This window comes from Acanthochromis polyacanthus, chromosome 23, assembly GCF_021347895.1.
Source record: "Acanthochromis polyacanthus isolate Apoly-LR-REF ecotype Palm Island chromosome 23, KAUST_Apoly_ChrSc, whole genome shotgun sequence".
Lineage (NCBI taxonomy): Eukaryota > Metazoa > Chordata > Actinopteri > Pomacentridae > Acanthochromis > Acanthochromis polyacanthus.
In genome coordinates this window covers 654,157-669,872 of record NC_067135.1, presented here as the reverse complement: position 1 = coordinate 669,872, position 15,716 = coordinate 654,157, and the positions used below count along the sequence as shown (strand labels likewise).

Genomic DNA, 15,716 nt, shown 5'->3' with positions numbered 1-15,716 from the left:
TGTAGTTGAACTGTTCTCCTTGAAGTTCTTGATGATCTAGTAAATAGGTCTTCCAGATGCAGTTTTTTGGCCAAAATGGTGAGACCATTTTGAAGTAAAGTGATGACTGCAGGAGTTTTGATCTTTGGAGGTAACCAGTGCAAATAAGAGTAATCAATCTGCTCTTACAGCTCAGTATCCATTGGCAAAGCTAAAAACTGTTTTCTGTGTGATTCTGTGTTCGTTTTGATGCAGAGGAAAGTCTTTGCACTTTAATAAAATACTTCTGTTAAGTCTGCACACTAGTTTAGAAACAATGTGATTCACCACCACAAAAACTGAAGCAGCAAAGTCTGCAGAACAGAATGTTTGTGTCATTGCCAAAACTGGTGGCCAAGACATTTAGAGCATGGATGGATGACTGAACAGGTCGAGAGGTTGTTGGATCCGCAATCATTACACGGAAAAGATCTCACAAAGAGACTGGGAACAGACAGAACTCAGGAGAATGTTGCTGGACCATTTAGTTCAGAGTTTACTTCATTGCTGTGTGGGACCCAAAAGTAATTGCAATATTTTGTTTTGCCATTGAAAATCTTTAATATCTCCGGAAATAAAACTCCCACAGCCATGAAATTTGGTGACGACTCAAACAGAATAGTTTCTATCAGATCAGAATCATTGAATGAATCCAGCAGAGGACACATTTTTAATAACTGGCCAATGAAAATGTACAAAAAAGTTAATAAAGTGTCCATAGAAAGGTCCTGTAAGTGTCTATCTATGGATGGATCCGTATTTCTACTAAAATCCAGTCTTTGGTCCACATTTCACCAACTGTTGAGGCTCTAACATCAGTAGAATCTGATGTGTGGAAAGTTTGACAAGACAGGAAATGAACTAACGTAAAAATGCTAAAGAGCTAAAGTTCCCAAATGGCATATGGGAGATAGAGGGTTGGAGACTCAAAGCACCTACATAGTCCATAGTTTTATGGTTGTATGTGGGTAAATGATCACAGTAGCTCCATTTGAACGCTTTTATTAGATTCAAAATGTCCAAAAGAAAACCAGATGATGTTTCAAAGTCCCCCTTATCGCTCCAGACATCCACCAACAAAACTATTTGATTGTGTTTCATTCAAACTTTGCCCCATGAAATGATCAAACGTGTTTCATGAACATATCAGCTGAAGTTTTTCGACTAAAGATTTGTCTTTGAAGAGCACGTAAAGTCAATTACTGAGAAAATGCAGTGTGTAAAAGCACCAGAACAAGCTGCCGTAGACACACACTGCTGTGGTTTATTAAGTGGTTTCTCTGTGTATATTAGTGAATGAAGGATTGTATAGAATTAGGAGACAACATAATTTGGTCTCATTGCTTTGGCAGACCACATGAGGTTTCTGTTGAGGGGCAAACATAAATAATGCAGCCCTATAAATACTAAACAGACCACAGTTATCCTTGTGTAATCACAATGAGGACCGGAGGGAGTCTGAGGAATGCACCGTCATCAAACTGTGGTCCCCGAAATCACTTAAAAAACACTAAAAACTCAAGTCGTTACTGCGCTGAAGAGATGGTGTTGGTGCATTTCCTGTGTTTTTCAGTGTTGTGAGTTTTCTACCTGATCTTAATCCAGTTTGACTCTTCAAAAAATGCTGTTTCACATCTTAATTTAATGTTAGAAAACACATTAGACGGCAAACGACCATTTCATGTCGTTTTGCGTCTTGTTTTTGTAGTTTTGTCTCGTTTTTGTCATTTTGTGTCTAGTTTTTGTGGTTTTATGTCTAATTTTAATCATTTTGTGTCCCATTTTAGTCATTTTATGTTTTTGTTTGTGTCATTTTGTGTCTAGTTTTTGTGGTTTTGTGTCTTTCTGTTACACATTTGGTGTGAGACTGGTCTGAAGTTGGGGTTGATGGATGGGTTTGCCAAAGCACAGGACTGTTGTTTATTGTAGTAACCGTGACAACCAAAGCACTGATTTTTACCCAAACTATGACCTCTCCTGTAGGTTTTGGTGCCTAAATGTAACCAAAGCTTTGCCATAATCGCATCATAAAAGGTTTCGTTGTTTAGTTTTTAACAGTTTGTGGCATATCTGCAGCTCTAACACTCTGGAGCATGTAGACTGGGATTTACTTTGTCATCTAACTCTTGATAAGAAAGTAAATATCATACTTACCCAAATGAAAAGCATTCCTCTAACATAAACAAAGGATTAAAGAGTCGTCTCTGCTAGTTGGTATTTACTCTGCACTGTAATTATGTAAAACCAGCAGCAGCCTGGTCAGAAATCAGTGAAGACAGTATGGCAGGCCTTGGAAAACGTTCTGCAGTAATGTTTAAATGCTCAGGGTTTGAATGTAATGAGCTACAACATGGAAAACCACCAGATTGGCCCTTTTAAGAACGCTGAAGTAACGGTTAAAGACAGAGAATCTGTAGTTTTGGGGAAAGAATTCCAAACTCGTGATTCCTGTCAGCCTCTTCTGTCTGAGAAAAATGATTCAAGACTTCTGTTCTGGACTCCCGCTGCTTCTCTTTGACGTCCTTCACTTCTTCTTTTATTCTCCTCAGTTTCCTTCTTTTTCAATCGTCCTTTTTTCTTCTCCACCTCCCCCAGTTTTTGTTTCCGACCAATAAGTCCACATCAGCATTTTCTCAAAATAGCAAAAAAACTGGAACCTTGTCTTGTCATACTTGGACCAGAGTTTCTACTGATGTTAGAGCTTCAACAGTTGGTGAAATGTCAACCTAAGACTGTATTTTAGTAGAAATATGGATCCATCCATTTATATACACTTATGGGAACTAAATGGAGACACAAAGCCAACCTTTATTGAAGATTTTGCCTTTTTTTCCGTTTTCATTGACCAATAATTATTCATTATTGTTAATTTAGACAGTTTTGAGCAATTGTAGACTCATTTTGAGTAACTTGGGTCAGATTTGATGCAACTTTGAACAATTTTAAATCATTTTAGGACATTTTTGAGTCATTCTTTGGTTACCACAGTACCATTGTTTGTTCTCGCTACCTAACTTCCATTCATCTTGGCTCCCTGTATTCATCTCTCTTCAGTCTGTTTTTCCTCAGTTCAACTCTGCTTTGCTTCACTATTTCACATCCTTTTATCTGTCTAACCCTCCTTTTGTCCTTCCATTTCTTATTGTTTTTGATAGTTCTCTGGTTTCATTCAGTTGTCTGTTGTTTTTCATCATACCCCCATCTTTCCTCTCCAGTCATTCCCTTTCAGCTTTTCTCTGTTCTCACATTCTGTCTTCATCCTTCTTTATAATTCCCTTTCCCGGTTTAATTCATGTTCTCATTCCTTCTTTCCTTCTCTATCTATCAAGCTGACAGTTGTTTTGATGTGGAAGCTCATTAAAGGACATCCTCATGTTGTCCTCCTCTTCTTCTCCGGCCCTCTCTTCATTGTTGTGGTTCATCAACCACTCGTCTCCTCTGTGATCCTTCCATCATGTGGAGATCCTCTCTGGTGTTTTCCTTCTTTTAATTTCTCTGTGTCCTTATTTGTTGTCCTGTAACCCACAGGCGCCACAGCAGCTTCACACACAGTCATGTTTCCATCTCTTCAGAGGACTTTCTTTAGGTCGTTTTCTGCTGCAGGAACCTGTTCAGCGGCTGCACCTTTGTGCCTGTTTGACCTAAAGAACCGTCTCTGTAGAACATTTTTTACGTAATGTCCTCGTCGAGTAACAGGCATCTCTCATAAAGCAAGTGCAGCAAAACCACAACAAATAGTGGATTTAACTCTGGAGCTTTGATGAAAGTGAAGGTTTGCTGTGTTCATCCAAATGATGCTGATCACAATGGTTCTGTTTTCCACTTTGTGGGAGTTTAGCTAGCAAAGGAGCGCCATGACAAAGACTTCTGTGACTTCTAATGACCTCCGACAAAGTTTATGTGTTTAAGAAGAGCTGGGATAGATTACAGTGATTTTTAGGGGTGAAACAAAAAATGACGAAATAAAATTCAAGACGCACGAAATAAAAGCGCGAAGGGGCGCCGTGCACCACTGAGATTGATGATTTTGACCCTCCTCGACTACTGTAGCAAAACACTCGCTTTAAAACGGAGGAAGACGAGGTTGAGGAATTAACTGACGCTCCTTCGTCAAATAAATCGGTTGTGGCTTCCTCTGTAAACGATGAGAGAACGGTGAGAAGATTGCGATAAAACAAAAACCGTGTGCAGAATATGCCGCTATAGTTCACCGTATGCTGCAGCGAGTACGACTAGTTCACAGTTCAGACATTTATAGGTCAGACTGCAGCTCCTGGGACTGATGTTTGGTTTCCTTTTCATTCAAGAATGTAGTTATCCTGATTATTACAACAACAAAGCACTTTTTTATAGACTTTTATGTTTGTATTTGCACTGTAGTCTAAATGAGGGGGAAAAAACTACACTTTAGTTTTTATCAAAGAGCGTTTATTTTGTAGTAATGCAGCATTATTTTTGTATGTCTGCATCAGGAAGAAAATAAAGAAAATGAGATTTTTGCTTAACTTCCTACTGTTGGGGATTTTCCTTAGTCTTTATTTCATATCGTGAGTATTTTGTATCGTTTCCTGAGTTGACCATTTCGTTACACCCCCAGTGATTTTAGTCTAAAACAGAGCTGGTTTTGCAACTTAAATCATATATTTGTTGATCAAAACAGCAGCATTAGCTTAGCATCCTTAGAACCTGGTACAAACTGTGTTCTCCATTATGACACCGGTGTCTTAGCTGATGTAAACAAATGATCAAGTTCAACATCAAACCGAAACATTCCTTCTTAGTTGTTTTATTTCCTACATAGGACTGAGTTATGTTCAGTAACTGTTGTTTGTTGTTGGTTTGGTGAACTCTGAATCAAAGCTGTTGCAAACGATACCACAATCTAAACAGGAAGGCTGAAAGTTCTGCAGAAGAAAGTCACGTATCGAACTTTAAACCTAATCTTTGTACTAAAATTGAAGGATTGACTTGCTTTAGGCTGTCACAACATAAGATAAAAACATATGTATGCGGTATTTACCATGAGGAGAGACACCATGGACTGTCTGTGATGTACTGCTGTTACCTCATCCTTACAACACCGACCACTCCCTAAACCACACACCACTTTTCCATTCTCTTGCTCTGTTGCAAAAACTCCATTGTGTTGTGTTTGAGGAGCTCAGCGTTAAACGTCTGGTGACACGGGAGGTCTAAGACGAGCTCGTTCACCATGGAGCGTGAGAGTCCAAGAGGGGTGTTGAAATTAGTGTACACACCCTGACGTTTACACCCCCATCCAATTAAAGAGCTCTCACATCAAAACAGCAAATAACGGTGACGCAACCAACGGATAAATCTCCGCTGACGGATCAAATCTCTGCACGCTTGTCGACCCGGATCGCTTGCAGATTCTAACCAGAGGATGATTTAGAAGTTGTAATTTGAAGGGACCAAAGTGCAGCATTTGGTCAACAACACGAACAACAGGCAGCATTGTTTCATCTGATCGTCTGATCATGTAGCGCTGAAGATGATTGCACGATTAATCCGTATTAATCTGTATTAATACGACTAACAAGTCGCGTTTTTAATCTTCTGTCAACAGCATTTACACTTCAACTTTAAATGTAGAGCAGCTTTAAATAACATAGAGCAACTTTAACTCATTTTGAGCAACTTTTGCTAATACAGAGCAACTTTCGCTAATATAGAGCAACTTTCGCTAATACAGAGCAACTTTCGCTAATATAGAGCAACTTTCGCTAATACAGAGCAACTTTAGCTAATATAGAGCAACTTTCGCTAATACAAAGCAACTTTAGCTAATATAGAGAAACTTTCGCTAATACAGAGCAACTTTCCCTAATACAGAGCAACTTTTGCTAATGTAGAGAAACTTTCGCTAATACAGAGCAAACTTTTGCTAATATAAAGCAACTTTTGCTAATACAGAGAAACTTTCGCTAATATAGAGCAACTTTCCCTAATACAGAGCAACTTTTGCTAATGTAGAGAAACTTTCGCTAATACAGAGCAACTTTTGCTAATATAAAGCAACTTTTGCTAATACAGAGCAACTTTTGCTAATATAGAGAAACTTTCGCTAATACAGAGTAACTTTCGCTAATACAGAGCAACTTTTGATAATACAGAGTAACTTTCGCTAATATAGAGCAACTTTCGCTAATGTAGAGCAACTTTCGCTAATGTAGAGCAACTTTTGCTAATACAGAGCAACTTTGCTAATATAGAGCAACTTTCGCTAATGTAGAGCAACTTTCGCTAATACAGAGCAACTTTTGCTAATACAGAGCAACTTTAACTCCTTTAGAGCAGCTCATGGTGCTGAAAGGCTCATTGATGATTAGAAAACCTTGTTTAGTTGTGTCAGCACACGGATAAAAGTGGGAGTTTAATGTAAAAAGTGGAATTGTCTTCTGGATGAGCCCAAACCTTTGAAGTGTATGTTGGTTCCAGTAGACTGTTGCTACTAACGGTGCTTCAAAATGAAACAATCTTCATACAGATGAGTGTTTTTGTTCCATTTCAGAAATACTCTCTTGCAGCACAGATGTGTAAATGTTTGTGCATGCTTCTTCTTCTTCTTCTGCTCCTCGGTGTGCTCAGCTTCTCCGTGACTTCATCTAAGCTCTTTGTCTTTCTAATGTGGTTCTGCCTCGATTCGATCAGCGTTCACCCAGTTCTGCTGTCTGCACCTCACCCAGCAGGACCTCCCAGACAAACAAAGGGTGGCACACTCAGTTTTTCCCTCACAAACAATTTCTACAGTGTGGGTTTTTCAGTGACTGTTGTTTGGGAGAAAACAGAATGTTGACGTTAGTGTGATGGACTCACTAATATATGTGGTAATGTGATGTCTGTGTTGAGGACTGAAGAGCGTTTTGAGCGTGTTTCTAACATTAGATGGCTTCTTTTTGACAGTTTAACCCTAACCAGCTAACCTGAAAGTGTGTATGTTCCTGTGTGTGTCTTGTAGTTTGCAGATGGAGAGACTTCAGCTATCATTAACCTTTCAGCCTCTAGTTCCAGCCTTCATGTAGGTAAACAAACTCATCTTTCAGCTCATTTCATCCATTTACACTCTACACGTTAACTTGATTGTTTTGTTACCATCCATCCTGTTTGCATGCTGTACTTCTTCATTTAATCTACTAATGGTGTCGGAGGAATCAGCGTTGATACTTACAGCAGGTCTGTTCACATTGGCAACAAGTGGCGCTGGACACTGCAGTAGATTCTGTTAGATTATGTTGGAGATGTTAGTGATCAGTTTTAACTACGCTGGGCAAAAAACAAAAGAACTTATCAAGCTTGCTACACACAGATACACAAAACAGACTTTAAATAACCACAAAGAAACACAAAACAATCACAGAGACACAAAGAGGAGTGGTCCAAAATAGACTGCTTTTTATCTTCTGTTTATTTCCAGTCAGAAGAAACCTGTAGGTCAAATATAACTTCACTGTAAATCCAAACTGTATCTTTGTCAGGGGTGTGGAGAACCCAGGCGCAGACACAGCAGACAGACAACCAGGTATTATAGTAAAAAAAAAGGTTTATTTAAACAAACTACTACTTAACTGAAAACGAGACTCATGTGGCTACAACTAAACAGAGACGAAACAACCGGGCTGAAGACAAGTACTCACACCACGGAACTATGACTGAAGGTGGAAACAAACTGAAGTACAAATCAAAAAACTACAAAGTCCAAAAAAGGTGTAATCCATAAACGGGGGGAAAAGCAGAGTGATCCAGTAAGCAGGTGTAGTCCAGAGGTAAGGAGGGAACACAGACTGAAGCAGAACGAGTCCAAGACAATGAGCCAGCACAACTGAGAGAAATGGCCAGGCTTAAATACAGAGGGGAGGACCAGGTGAAATGAATCTGAGCTGATTGCATCAGGTGACAACAATCAGGGACCAGGTGCAGAGTAGGCAGGGAGCAGCAGACAGAGGGAGACAGAGAGACCAGACAAACACAGAAGGAAAAAAACAGGAAAAGGCACCAACAGATGCAGAATCCTGACAAACCTGGAAGCCAGCGTCCACCAGGAACTGCAGTAGATGTACTTTTCTCTATCAGACAGCAGCAGAAATCTAATTTTAGAGCCCTTATTGATGAAGTTTATTTTAAGTGGGCCTCTGATGGATAACTGAGGGTCGACCTGGAAGGACTGAGATAAAACCAGAGTAGAACCTCTGCTGGCCTGGTCTCAGCTGGAGGAATCAGGGTTTTACTGAGCGATTCCCAGAGAGCCGTGTGGTTACAGAGGAAATCTGATCCCACATCTGAACAGAGAGCACGCTCCCTGTTACATTCTTCCATTTTATTTTCCTAAGCCGGGTCAATCTGAAGACGTAGCCTGACCCGGTCCAGACTGCTCACACAAACACACAACTCCAGTAGTGCTGCTCGACAGTAATTGGGGGTGATTTCTTTCTCTCCAAACAAAGATATTTGTTTATTAAGGGTCAGATATTGAATTCCAGTCAAATTAAAGGCTCGGCTTTCTGTCTGGCCGAGGCCAAAGTCAACAGAGCTGCTACAGATCCTCCATACCACAGCTCTGTTAGCAGAACCTAAAGGACCGGCAGGGAGAATGAAAGGAATCAGGAAGGTCTGACGGAGCGCAGGCAGAGAGCAGCTAATATCTGATGGCAGCAGAAGAAGAAGAAAGGCTGGCCTCTCATGTGCTGTTAAATCCTGCCTCCTTAATCTCTGAAAGCGGGTCATGGGCGTATGTCTGATGATTACCAGATTACTGCTCGCCCTGCAGATTCAGTTTCAGAGCTGGAAAAGTTTAAGGAGACGTGCTGTCAGTAGCGTCATGGTTCCTCCGATCCCCGTTAGAGAGATGTGAGATCTGACGTCGCTCAGATGCAAAACGAACATGGGGTGTCTCGTCCCATCGGCCCAGTCCCTGCTGATGACAGTATTTATGGTGGATCAAACCCACGTCTGCTGGTGCTTCATGCAGCGTTTGTGTCTCATGGTGACGTCTGTTTGTAAGATTTCATCGATCGCACTGCGCCTCTTGTTTACCGTTAATTCCTCATGAACACTACTCCAGTCTGTAGTCAAAAAGTAGTTTTGGTCATTTTGTTTGTCTTTATTAGCCTAGCCACGCTACAACCCATGTTTCTGACGGCACAAGGGTCTAGGGAAGCTTGACAGGGAGGGAGGCGGGCTAAAAGGTTGTCTATCAAATCCCTCTGCAGCAATTGGGTAGGTATACAACCAATCAGCGCAACGAATAGGCTGACGTAGTTCCGAGAGCACCGGCGGATTGTGGCTAAGTCCCATTAGCTTCCAACCAGCGGAGCCAACTGGGTATATTAAGGATTTGCCATATCCGTCGGCATAAGTCCAAATACGTCTTTCTTCTCAATGAAACACTTCAGTGCCGTCCTTTGTTTATCTTTCAAGTTGAATTTTAGCTTCAAATCTTAAGGCTGTGGCCAAAGCCGAGTCGCAAGATAACGTTTATTGTTTCCGGTTGTTTCTGTCAGAATTGTCACGCCTCAGTGTTTCACTTCGTTACGCCCGCTTCTGACTCTACACTTCATGGTGATTGGTCCGGCCAGTTTTTAGGAGAATCCAGCCTCGAGCCTCTATGGAGGGTAACTAGACCCTCCCTGGCAGAGAATTAAATTCGTTGCCGTGGGTTTGTAGCGCGGCTAGGCTATGTCTTTGTGGTCATTTTGCATCTCATTGTGGTTTCTTTTGTGTCTCATTGGGGTCGTTTTGATTTTCTTTTGTGACTGTAGGTCTCTTTGTGGTTCTTCTGTCTCTTTTTTGTCTGGTTGTTTTGCATGTCTTTGTGTTGTGTGTCTCTTAGCTATTCTGTTGTGTCTCTTTGTGGTTCTTTTTCTTTTTTGGGTGTTTTATGTCTTTTGTGATCATTTCATGTCTTATTGTGTTTTGTTTTTGCAATGTCTCTGCGGTGATTTTGCATCTTTGTGCTGGTTTTGTGTCTTTTTGTGGTTCTCATGTTACTTCTGTGGTAGTGTTGTGTCTGTTTGTGGTCTTTTCCCGTCCCTGTATGGTCATTTTCTGTAGGTTTGTGGTTATTTTGTCTTTTTGTGGTTGTTTTGCATCTCTTGTGGTACTGTTGTCTGTTTGTGGCTCTGTTGTCTCTTTGTAGGTTGTTAGTCTCTTTGTGGTCGTTTCATTGGTCTTTGTGGTAGTTTTGTGGTTTTTTGCGTGTCCTTTGTCGTACTTCTGTCTCCTTGTGGTTCTGTAATTTCTATTTGTGATCTTTTCATGGGTCTCTATGGTAGTTTTGTGTTCTTTGTTGTCTTTTGTTACTTTGTGGTAGTTTTTTTTGTCTATTTAAGGTCGGTTCTTTGTCTATTTATGGTCGTTCTTTTGTCTATTTAATGGTCGTTCTTTTGTCTATGGTCGTTTTTTGTCTATTTGTGGTCGTCTTTGTCTATTTATGGTCGTTCTTTTGTCTACGGTCGTTTTTTGTCTATTTATGGTCGTTCTTTTGTCTATGGTCCGTTCTTTGTCTATTTAAGGTCGTTCTTTTGTCTATTTATGGTCGTTCTTGTCTATTTATGGGTTGTTCTTATGTCTATTATGGTTGTTCTTTGTCTATTTAAGGTCGTTCTTTTGTCTATTTATGGTTGTTCTATTGTCTATTTATGGTTGTTCTTTGTCTATTTATGGTCGTTCTTTGTCTATTTATGGTCGTTCTTTGTCTATTTGTGGTTGTTCTTTGTCTATTTAAGGTCGTTCTTTTGTCTATTTATGGTTGTTCTTTGTCTATTTATGGTCGTTCTTTTGTCTATGGTCGTTTTTTGTCTATTTATGGTCGTTCTTTGTCTATTTATGGTCGTTCTTTGGTCTATGGTCGTTTTTTGTCTATTTGTGGTCGTTCTTTTGTCTATTTATGGTCGTTCTTTTGTCTATGGTCGTTCTTTGTCTATTTAAGGTCGTCGTCTTTGTCTATGGTCGTTTTTTGTCTATTTATGGATCGTTCTTTGTCTATTTATGGTCGTTCTTATTGTCTATGGTCGTTTTTTGGTCTATTTATGGTCGTTCTTTGTCTATTTATGGTCGTTCTTTTGTCTATTTATGGTCGTTCTTTGTCTATGGTCGTTCTTTGTCTATTTAAGGTCGTTCTTTTGTCTATTTATGGTCGTTCTTTGTCTATTATGGTCGTTCTTTTGTCTATTGGTCGTTTTTTGTCTATTTATGGTCGTTCTTTGTCATTTAATGGTCGTTCTTTTGTCTATGGTCGTTTTTTGTCTATTTATGGTCGTTCTTTGTCTATGGTCGTTCTTTGTCTATTTATGGTCGTTCTTTTGTCTATGGTCGTTCTTTGTCTATTTAATGGTCGTTTCTTTTGTCTATTTATGGTCGTTCTTTTGTCTATGGTCGTTTTTGTCTATTTGTGGTCGTTCTTGTCTATTTATGGTCGTTCTTTTGTCCTACGGTCGTTTTTTGTCTATTATGGTCGTTCTTTTGTCTATGGTCGTTCTTTGTCTATTTATGGTCGTTCTTTGTCTATTGTGGTCGTTTCTTGTCTATGGTCGTTTTTGTCTATTTATGGTCGGTTCTTTGTCAATTTGTGGTCGTTCTTTGTCTATTTGTGGTCGTCTTTGTCTATTTATGGTTGTTCTTTGTCTATTTATGGTCGTTCTTTTGTCTATGGTCGTTTTTGTCTATTTGTGGTCGTTCTTTTGTCTATGGTCGTTTTTTGTCTATTTATGGTCGTTCTTTGTCAGTTTGTGTTGGCGGCTTCCATTGTGCTTCAGTCAGATTTAGTCTCAGAGCTGGAGAAGTTTCAGAAAATGTGCTGTCAGCTAGCGTCATTGTGTATAATCTATTTTTTGTGTCTCATGGTGACGTGTTTTATAGATTTTATAGATTTCATTTGCGTTTCTTATTCACCGTAACCCCTCATGATCCATCTTCTTGCCAAAAAACAGTCAGTTTTCCTGCTCTAAAATGCTTTCAGTTTGCCTCAGCGTCCATAAATCTTTCCCGGCTGCTTTTAGAAGAAGAGAACTCACTGAAATGGCTTCATGCCAGGCGACTTTGTGGCATTTTGTGGGTTATGAAACACACATTTATGGTCCTGTAATGACACTGTGACCAGAAACAAGATGTCAAAATAGCTCACTAAATCATTATTGTTTTCTTGTCCTTGCTAATTTCAGCCGCAGTCTGATGGTAAGCTGCTGTTCACCTCCAGATCTGAGCGCTGCACATATTTGCTGCCCAAAATAATGTCATCCAAATGTATCGGAGCACTTGTGGAAGACACCGGAGCGTTTCTGCGTCTACATGTCCTCCAACATGTTACAGAGATAGCGGGGTTTTCTTACTCCACTAACTTTATATCTGGCAGTTTTACAGACTGTTCAGATTGAAGATTTTACCCAGCAATATAATGGAAATAAACACAAGAGTTATAGATAAAAATAGTGGCTTTGTGTCTCTTTGGGACCATTCGTGGTTGTTTTGTGTCTTTTTGTGGGTTATTTGCATCTATTTAGGATTTTTGCCTCTCTGTGGTTCTTGTAAATTACAAACACAATAATACACATTACAATCCTATTTAAGTGAGATTTAAGTTGATTTTAATCTTTAAATGTCTTTTAACTTGCAAATTATGTCCAAAATTAAAAACAAAACAGTCAGTCAGTTGCATCAGAATGGATCTGTCTGTCTTGTTTCTCACTCCACCCAATGCAGAAGGTCTTCTGCTTCACTGAGAGCGTTTTCCAGGAGGAAATGTCATCTAAAAGTTCCTGAGAGGACTCTTCACGGTGTCTTCTGCTCTGACAATGCTTTAGGGTCTAAGCAGATGATGAAGAGGAAAGGTGATATCGAGGCTCTCCTTGGGAGCACTGTGCGGAACAGATCAGGAGTCTAGACTGCAGCAGAAGTGTGACATACAGAACTTTTATTGCTTCAACAACATGGAGAGAGATTCTATATGCCAGTAGAATTTGGAACAAAAAAACCCCAAAGAGATCTGCCAGGAAGCTGCTCGGTGGATCTTTAAAATCCTTGGAAGGATCAAATCACCGCTAACTACCTTCTTCTTTTACTATATTTCCCAACTCATCAGAAGTCTGGCACACATCATTCCCCGTCCATCACAGTCATTTCAGAGAAAAGTGAGAGCAGGCAGCGGGGCCGTGGGGCAGCACATTGGAAAAGCTCTCAGACTGGCTATTAGGTTGAGTCAGAGCTGCGTAACGTCAATCCAGTGATAGCAAAGAAGACATTTATTTATGTGAAAATGCCACAGATTCTTACTTGAGGTTTGGTGTTCTGCCTTGAAACCGCAGTGGAGCGAATGACAAACGCACACAAACAGCTCTGCTCCACATTCTTCATGTCGACCGGCTTTGGAGATACAGAATGGGGTCAGAGAAAATCAGTGGAGGGTTCAGGAATTCTCCTCAAAGCACCAAACCCGCCTGCTGAGGAAGAAACGTTCCCATTCAGGTGCTGTGCTCTTTAACGAACACATTATGACGGGTTGACAAAGCCTGAACGCTGTGGTCGAGAGAAAAGCCTTTCTGGCCCAAACTCAGAGGATATTCTGCATCATGTGCATCCATCAGTATCCCACAATTCATTGTGGAGAATAACAGCCTGCAAGTTTTAGTTCCAGCTGCACTGACAATGTTACGGAGGCTCCTCATGGTTTGGCTTTTTGGTCCTCTGTTCAGCAGTGAGCCATTATGTGCTGCCCTACACAGCGACATGGGACAATCCATCAATGGTCAGTCAGAGCTTCCTCAGATCAGCTGATTCTTTTATCCACAAAAACTTTATTTAATGAAGCAAACTTTTACCTTCGTACTATGAATATCTCCAGAGTTCCAGGTCCTTGAAGTCCACAGAGGTGGGTCCACATTATCACTTTTTAATGGACTTTTTCCATCATTTCTGAGCCTCAGAACTTCATCAGTCCAGCAGATAGAACCATGACATTTAGGAGGAGAAACATCTGAGTTCTGGTAAAACTGACACCAGATCCGTTTTAAATCATCCAGGTGTCACAATATAAAGAACAAATCTGTGTTTGTTCATTTTCTCCATAACCAAGTTTGTATTATAGTATTATTGGACACCCTCTATGTATTAGGTGGGTCCATACAGTCACACGAAGTTTCAAGGCTGAAAAACACAAATCTGCTGCAGTTTTGCTGTTGAAAATATTATATATCCATATACTGATGCTTGAAGTTGGTTATAGAACCGGAGAGAGGCCAGATTTAGTATTGAGGTTGTGATCAGATCAGAGTTAAAGCTCCAGTAGAACACTGTCTGAAATGTAGTGTTAGAGAGTAGGATGTACTTTAGCTCCACAAGCTCTAAAAGACGGAGAAAAACCATTTATTTTCTACATGATGTCAGTAAATGTATCATAGAGCAGCTGTAGTTCCTGGTTGTTCCAGCAGGTGGAGCCTCTTCCTGTTCAATCCTGTAGAGACCAGAGGAGGCGTCACTCAGACTACAGTTTCACGTTAAAGCAGAGAGCATTGTGGGGGTTTAGCAGCAACAGGCACCATGACAAAGACGTCATTAATGACCTCCAACCAGAGCTCCTCAGTTTAATTTAAAGCGTCACACCTCAACTTGTCCTCTCTCTTTCTGACTCCTTTGTGGAATCTGATGCAAACCACAGATCAGAGCTGGCCTTGTTCTGATATAATCACTTATAAATGCTGTGATTGGCTGTGCTCCTGCTTCAGGACATCCATAATTTGAGGCCCTTACAGTCTGAGCCGTGACGTCAGTGCAGTCTGAGTGTTTTGGCTCTGAGGTGGAGGTTGGAACAGCTTCTTAACTCCACGTCTCGGACCTCTGACCCGCTGTGGACGGGGGTTTCCCTCTAAAGCTTTTTACTTGCAGCTCGGGGCTCTTATGTAATCTCACAGAGCTCTTGGCAGTGCCAGTCTGGTTTGGTTAGCTGGCGTTCCCTGCCAGGGTGTAATGATAGGCTGCTAACCACACTGACACCCTGAGCAGACCACTGCCGGCTGTGTGTGTCATCTCTGTGAGCCCTCATCTGTCTGAACCAGGAGTGGTGGATGGAGCGAGCACACCCTGACACACAGCAGTGGGCACACACACACCATTCCTGGCGCCCCTGTCATCAGCGTTTGGCAGCGGCGGCACACCGAGGCCACATTAACACACTGCAGACACTTCACACTGCATGTGTGTGTGTTGTGCTGCCTGGTTCCAAACCTGCACTGTAAAAACACACACCGTGAAAATCTGGCAGCACGGAGTCCAGAAAAAATACGATAGAAACCTGGATGGAACACTGGAACATTCAAAAACGGGGAAAAAAACGTTTTCTGTAAAATATTGATGTTTCTGCTGATGTAAAACAACAGTTTTACAGTGAAACATTATAGAAGGACAAATTATTAGTGAAAACTGACATTTTTACATGTATGTACAGTTTTGACCTGTTTTTTAGGGTCAGTGAATACATTAATGCTTTTTTTGGCATTCTACTGGATACTGGGTAATCTATAAGGGGGGGGGGGGGGGGGGGGTAAAACAACAGTAAAAACATGTGGACTGGAAAGAAAAAACTGGGCAAAACGGTCAATATATCAAAAATCTGTACTTTAACAGCATTAATTTGTTCTTTTGCAACTTTTCACCTGAACATTGCAGTTTTTGTATTTAAAGTCACTAAAATG

General features: G+C 40.7%; 1 protein-coding gene across 1 annotated transcript in view; it reads left to right on the top strand.

The window, feature by feature from the left end:
• Window positions 1-12,235, top strand: part of LOC110971889 (dysferlin-like) — a 78,483-nt gene extending 66,248 nt beyond the window's left edge. Inside the window, 2 exon segments of the mRNA XM_051944188.1 lie at window positions 6,998-7,057; window positions 12,230-12,235. Coding sequence (XP_051800148.1) covers window positions 6,998-7,057; window positions 12,230-12,235 — 66 coding nt within the window.
• The last annotated feature ends 3,481 nt before the right edge of the window (window positions 12,236-15,716 follow it).